General features: G+C 30.7%; 1 protein-coding gene across 1 annotated transcript in view; it reads left to right on the plus strand.

Annotated features, from left to right (window-relative positions):
* The window catches only part of Wdr62 (WD repeat domain 62), a 125,649-nt gene extending 122,366 nt beyond the window's left edge, over positions 1–3,283 (plus strand). The window contains exon 36 of the mRNA XM_068766193.1: positions 731–3,283. Within this exon, the coding sequence (XP_068622294.1) occupies positions 731–882 (152 nt within the window). The 3' untranslated portion in view covers positions 883–3,283. The remainder of the gene's footprint in view (positions 1–730) is intronic.
* Positions 3,284–7,671: the final 4,388 nt, after the last annotated feature.

Here is a 7,671-nt window from a genome sequence, read left to right on the forward strand (position 1 = left end):
TTACATTACTGTACATATTTCATTGTCATAGTAAGTACATTTTCATTGAAATATTATTATCAGAGATTTTATCTGAAATTATGGAGATAGTTCCGATGAGTGTTATAATGTAAAGTACTATTTTATGACTATGTTTGCGCGCAAGCAGCTAAAGTTCCCGCTGATAAATATTGCACATCGACCTTTGGAATGAGACAGTCGGCTAATTTCGGCAAATAAAACTATTTTGTAAGATGTTTTGTATCTTAAACGCGTCAAGTTTCGATTGGTCAATGCCCTACATTGGTTCTTCGCGATTTTTTTTTTTGCCAAAACTTGACTCATATCGTTCAGATACCATCGTATTCGCCTGATTTGGTACCGTGCGACTGGCTATTCAGCAAACTCAAGAGATCAATGCGGGATGCCGTTTTGAAATCTCGAAGGCTGTATCGAAAAAAGATTACTCCGATTGTTTCAATGACTGGAAAATACGTTGGAAAAAGTGCATTTTATCGGACGGGGATTACTTTGAAAGGGATTAAATTGATTTGGAAGAATAAATAAAGAAATTTATTTTACTATTTAATGTATAATAGCTATCTTGCTCATTTAATTCAGGAATTTTTTCGATATAACATTTTTCCATTATAAGCCAAGTCATTAGATAATTTTATTCAATTTAACCCATCTTTGACTATATTTTATTGATTCTAAAATGTTTATAAAAATGTTTTTTTTTTAATCACAGAAGCGACTGCAGCAGGGAATCCAGCGATGTCTCTCATCGAGCAGTACTCCGATATCCTGCTTAACATGATGCAGAGCAAAATGGTCAACCAGTTTTCGCAGAGTCCACAAAGCCTGCCGCCGAATACTAGGGAACCCGGCGCCGAGAGCTAGTATACGCCATTCGACATGTGATAAAACTTTATTTTGTGTATTAATACTTTAAAGTGAATAGTGGAGAACTAAGTGAAAAATATGACCAGTTACCGAAAGATAGGTCGCACTTATGGATCCCTTGCATGTTCCTTATCAGTGAGGGATACCAACCACTTAGTGTTGTTGAATCACTTTTTGTAGTATTTGTAGAAGTGAGTGGTGGTCGAGATGGTGTAAGATTTAAGTAATTATAAATTTTCACTAAGAAAACTTTACACGAAATCTTGTAGATGCATCCATATATATGCGTTTGGAATTGTTTTATTACCAATTAAAATCGTACAAGGAGAGAATATTTGTCTTGAAGGCTAAATAATTAAAATTCGTTTTTATAATGTTTTATTTTATTTCTACTTATTATGCTATGACATGTATATTTCATTTCAATGAGTAATTTAAAACTTCAAAGTTTACCGTGTACACCGATTGCCATAGATTCATATTCAATTATATAATATTAATTGCATTTATGTAAACCTAAAAACTGAAGTAATATATTCGTTTTGCCATTTATGTATAGTACCCGGCGATAAATCTTGCACAACGGTCTTTGGAAACAGACAATCGGCTAATTTCGGCTCCGTAGAGCACTATCTCTGTCCCACACTACCTATATAACGTTATGTCAGTCGTTGTATTTCGTGCAACACATACAACGATCTACGAAACCGAAATTAGCAGATTGTTTCTTTCCAAAGATCGATTTGCAATATTTATTGCCGGGTACGGTATTCTAAACTCTGTGTTCTAAAAAATAATCCGTCTGTTTCTTTCTATTTTATCATATTAATGTTTTTAAAACACATTGAAGTTAGGTGTATAACGAAATTTTTAATGTTTACACGCCTAGCTAAATATAATAAAGTAAATATTAAAAAAAAATCTGTAATCGAATACATTAAATAAATTTTAATGAGTAATACACGAAGACACGATGTTTTATCATTTAGACGGATTCGGGTAACATTTTACTTTGTAACGAGCGTGATTTATCAAACACACTGAGAGCAAAAAAGTAAACACTCGTAAAGGCGTCAAATAGTTTTACGGCGACTTTTGAATGAATAATGTTTTATTGTAAATTGATTTATTGTTTATATTCCATTGTCATATCATTGGACAATTACTTTAATTATTTGCAATGTTTCGTCTAACGAAAAAATCAAAACACAAAACTTGTTATGCCATGATCACCGTGTATCTACGGTTACATCGTCTATATATATTGGAATTGAAACAATTAAAAGGAATTATTTAAAATTTTGATAAATCGTTAGTTTCTAAATGGCTCATGGAATTGTTTTAAGAATTGTCATGTTACATGAATAATTATTGTTATTTTTATCAAGATTCTCTTAAAGAGACCTCCTTTGATCGATGTTCTAGCTGTAAAATTTACTATCTTATCCAACTCTACTGACATAATACAGACGTTTCATTATATTGTTAACCATTTTAACTACAATATATCTACATACCAATTGTGTAAGGATTAAGATGGGATACAAGTACACTTTAAAAATATATCCATTGTATATTTTCAAATGATAGATATGTTTTTAGTTTGCACTATACCGTTGATACATAATATTTTATGTCAATGAAAGATTTTTTTTGTTAAATAAAGTGGAATTGAAAGTATTAATTAACATATCAAACAACAAAAATATCTGAGTGGATTATTTTGTAATTTTTAATACCATTTGTGAATAACATTGCATTACAATTATTATTTTGTACATATTTTTTGTGTCTCAACTTGACTTGTACATGAATGTTCTGATTAAACATGAACAGTGAATTTTGTAGTTAATGTTGGAAGTGCAGCCCTAACATGGTTATCTACTTTAAATCCAAAAATTGTGTTTTATATCTATGTGTTATATCTGTATTTTGTCACAAAAAAGTTTTAAATACTTAATTTTTGCTGAAAAAATTGCGGGCTAACTAATTTATGTTGGGGCCTTTTGTGTCAATGATCAATGTTCACTGGCGAGTATGAAATTAAAAAACGCAAATCTAAGAATTCATTCGAATTTTAAAGCATTGTAATATGGAAGAAGGTTGTTAATATTACTTTGGTAACAATAGCTTATTAATCTTATGTAAGTGTAAAATATAGTGAATACTCTTAAATTATCCAAATAAAATTAAACTGGGCATTTTGACATGGACTAAAATATAATACAGTCAAGTATAATTCTTGATATTTTTTCAAATGCACAGAAACTAATGTTTTGTATTCTCCGACGGGTCTATGACCTGGTCATTGTAGATATTTTTTTATTATTATTTAATGTTCAAAATTGTATTGCCATTTATAAAAAAGACTAATGTTATTTAGAATTGATATTACAATCATTAAAATATTTTTCGTTTTTTATTTATTTATTACTAATTTAATTTTAATTTTATTATTAATTTATTTCTTCTTCTTTGAATTCTTTTCCTTTTGTCTTTTATTTTGCGTACTATTTTTTTACATATTAATAATATATATAATAGAAGTTTCTCAAGGGAATATTATTTATAATTTCGCACCTAATACCAACGATGTTGATAAAAAAACTTAACAGAGTGAAGAAAATGAACAGCTTGTCATATAAATGCATTAAGCTGTTTATCCTATAGTGTCTAGAGATTCTTCAACAGGCAGTTTAAGACCTATTTTGTCTTATTACTGTTTGGATGTGATGATGTATGTGTCAGTGATTGCAATGGCCGTCTTTTAATATAAGCATCTATATGATGACTATATAAGTTTAGGATAGAAAATCTATCCAGTAAAGTGTTCGAAATGTTCGGGGTTTAGTTACGGTAAGTTGTGTGTATATGGTGTATGTTATTATTGTATTTGTCAGTTAGTATAGATTTAAACGAACCCTTTTTCGTTTATGTACAACATGTTCTATATATCAACGTCAGAAAATTAATTTAAAATTGTCAATATCACTTATTTTGTATATAATTGACATAAAAAAAACTTACTGAACTGAAATGCAGGTTGTAAAACTTTTTTGCAATCTTAACGGATAAATCTTGTCTCATACACAGAAAAGAACCGGTATAGTTCAACGTGCTATAATAACCATTGTACTTAGAATCAATAGCCCATTAAGATTATGCCCAATGAAATTCCACATTTCTGTTCACTATGTTATATTCGCAATAAATGTCGCATTGAGGTGATAGCGTTGCTGAAATGTATATAATGGATTTCTAAGGCTTTTTCATGCTATCTTTTGGCATTAAGAAATCTATTTTATTTGGACACCAATTTGATCTCAAACTCAATAGCATATCACGTCTAGCCTTCACTAACAGCAAACTTGGACACTGAAAATTTCAATCAACAACGAGATTAAGCCAAGAACGCTGTAACGAAGTAAAAAGAAGCATGAGCGCCGACAACGTCGGGTTACCTCCCCCCTTCCGTCTCGTCGCGTACATACATAAGGCGCGGTACAGCGTTTTCGGTAGCATTATAGTCAAACCATGTATTCAAAATTATGACTGCATAAAGTTTAACTGATCGTGCTAAAAATAATTTAGTTTTAGTTTTTTTTTTTTGGATTGAACCACTACCTGTCATTTCATAGATTTGATGTTGATTTATAGAACATACTGTATATGTAGCAATTTTATACAATATTTACATTAGTTATCTAAACCAAATATCAAGTGTAATACAGAATGGTTGTAATTAAAAAAACAATGTTTTTTTTTCGAAAAAACAATTGTGGCCATGAACGTGATTTGAAATAACAAGGAATTAATAATAACGGGTAGGTACTGTGTTTAGATGAATTCGATGTGTTTTTCGTGAATTTGATCTGATAAGCGGAAATTGCTAAGAAATATTAAACAAATGAATAAGATGGTACAACAGTAAGTTTTCTATATAGATACGATAATGGAATTTAAAGGAACGGAAAATTGTTTAGACGAAAATGACTTTACACTGATTATTTTAATATCGTAACGTAATTTATAGGATTAGTGCATACTTTTTTACTATAAGTAAATAAAAAAAACTGTTATACTACTTTTCATGTATATGTTCTTTTATTAGCATTAATATACCATTAATTTAGTAATGTATAAAATTTAATTTTTTAACGATTTCACAAATGTTCTGATCTTTTTTTATTACTAACATAAAAATAAACAGATTACGCGCCTTTAGCGCTTTACGAAATTAAATTCGGTCAAACAGTTGATACAAACGCAAACATTTGAAGATAGAAAAACCTCACATGTAAACACAAAATAACAAAAGTTTTGACGAAAACCATATCATATTAAACGTTTATTTTAAATATATTTGTGTTCACTTGTATGAGAACGATTGATCTATTTTAATTAAGTAACAGGTTGGGGAAAGGGTTTGTTTGCAATTTTATAATTCGAGACATTTTTTTCGATGACTCTTTGCCATCTTGTAAGTAGACAAGATTGTGTTCACTTTGCGGCTAGCGTTGCAATTTTTTTTTTATTTTTTAATTATACGTTCTATAAAAAATAAATAGAAAAAATATGCTAAACAAATTTTTAGTAACTTGTTTTTTTTTAATGTAACCTTAATGTCATCCAAACCAGCCAGCCAAAGAGGTTTTATTAAAATTTTATGCATATTTGCAAAAAGACTTGCCCCGGTAGCTGCTCTAGATGTTTTTAGGACTTTATGCTATAAAAGCTGCTTATTCCATGTATATGTAGCAATGATAGCGATCCGTTCTTTTCTTACTAGCGTATGGTATATGAATGTGTTACTCTTTTTCTTTACTTTTAATTATAACTACTATTGGACTTCAAAATATTGTACATGAAGGTTTATTTTCGTTATATCAATTAGGATTTAGCAATAAAATTATTTATCCAGACTTTGTAATTGCTGGGTTGCCTATTCGAATTAAGTCTACACAATTTTTTGTTATTTCAGGGGAAAACCAACACGCGACGTTTTTATAATAACCGTGTTATGCTTTATAGGAAACTGAATTTGGTTTCGGAGACATGTTATACTTGTAGTGTACAGATTAGTTTTTAGAACTTAAACATTTTTATGAAAAATACAAAATAAATAAATGAAATCGTTTTTTTATTTATCGCTATATTTTTATGTATGTATAATAGTTGGAAATAATTGTAAAAACATTAAAGAGGTAAATGTACATTCATTTGCTCTCAATTAATGTACGGTACAGCGAACCCGAAATCCATGGTTTCAGAAATAATAACGTAATGATAAAATAGTAAGAAAAAGCGAGTACAAATTCGAATTACTACATATTAAAATTATTTATTGTTTACTGTTGCCGATTTTCTACTGCTAGAAGTTATTGGCCTGTTTCATTCATATAGAGTTTTACAGTAATCACTTTATATAGGGTGATTGGAAATAGGTGTAAACGCCTCAAAGTTTTTACATTCACATCACATACTCTTTTAATGCAAAATATCATTATTTCAATAATTTTACATCTGTCTTGCTTTGCTCAGCTTCCCGCAGCAAACCAGTTCGTATCAAGAACTCGAGGAAGGGTCGGCGACGCGGCTTTCTTGCATATGGCCGGTGCGTTGCAGAGCGGGTTTCTGCGTAAAAAAATTAAGTTGTTCAATCAATACAATTAGTATAGCTACGCATAAGTACGTGGAATGTCCAACGTCGAAATCGGAGTGGCGGATCCTAGTGGACGAGACCAGGCAGAACCTTTCATTGTCCGTAGTCGTGTTAGATATCCTGGGCAGGTCATCCGCGTGGAGGGCCGTGGTCCGTGAGACCGTCATGGTCCAAAAGAAGGAATCAAAACCCGAGTGACAGAGACGGCCCTGCGAAAAATTAATTTCCTCTACCAGAAACAGGGCCTTCGACGACGCGTATTTTGAGGGTGTGGGCCCAAAACTTCAACTAGCGTCAGCGACTTTGAAGCGAACGATGGATCGATGTGGTCATGAACCATCGCACACTGCGTGGACTACAGGGGCATTGTGAACATCGCATATACAAATAAAATTACGATTCAAATGATAATGTTTATGTAAGTTACATATTTTATATTTAGAACGGTTTAATTGCCGTGCTTAATCAAATGAGAGATTTCAAAGATATAAACAAGAATAGTCGACAAGAGATGAGTTTTAGACCGGGAAGAAATAAAGCTGAAGTTAGTCGTTAGTTAAAATATTTATGATTAATACTTACTAACTGCTTGCCATGATTTCGTGGCCATTTGCGGACCAAATTCGTAAAGGATTTGAAAATCTGCGTGTTTTCCTAATTTAAATCCAAATCCGACCCGGTGGTCATTACCTGTAGGAAGAATAACATTTTAAATACATTAGTTAAAAAGTTAAAAAAACCTTTCTAAGAAGACATGTACTTCGATTTACGGATATTACTGATACATTAAAATAATATATGATAATTGATATCAAAATAAAAATAATTAAATAATTCTTCTTTTTAAAAGAATTTTTAATTATTACAATGAGGTTTTTCTAAAACCTAAAGAAATTTTAGTACGTATTCACATCTTTTTAATAACATAGCATGGACAGGGCCAATAATTAAAAAAAGGTTTTAATTGATGTGCTATCAAACGATTAATTTCTATTGTCTTTATATTCCCACAGCGCAGATAAAAGTAATAATATCTTTGCGGTATTGAATTACTTGACGATATGCGGGCTGCAGGTTTATGTTATGGGTTTTCATTATTTTTTTTTAATAATTTTAAGACTGAT

This window comes from Battus philenor, unplaced genomic scaffold (genome assembly GCF_028537555.1).
Source record: "Battus philenor isolate CCGP_79_NKW_IND1 unplaced genomic scaffold, ilBatPhil1.0.hap1 SCAF_20, whole genome shotgun sequence".
NCBI classification, from domain to species: Eukaryota; Metazoa; Arthropoda; class Insecta; order Lepidoptera; family Papilionidae; genus Battus; species Battus philenor.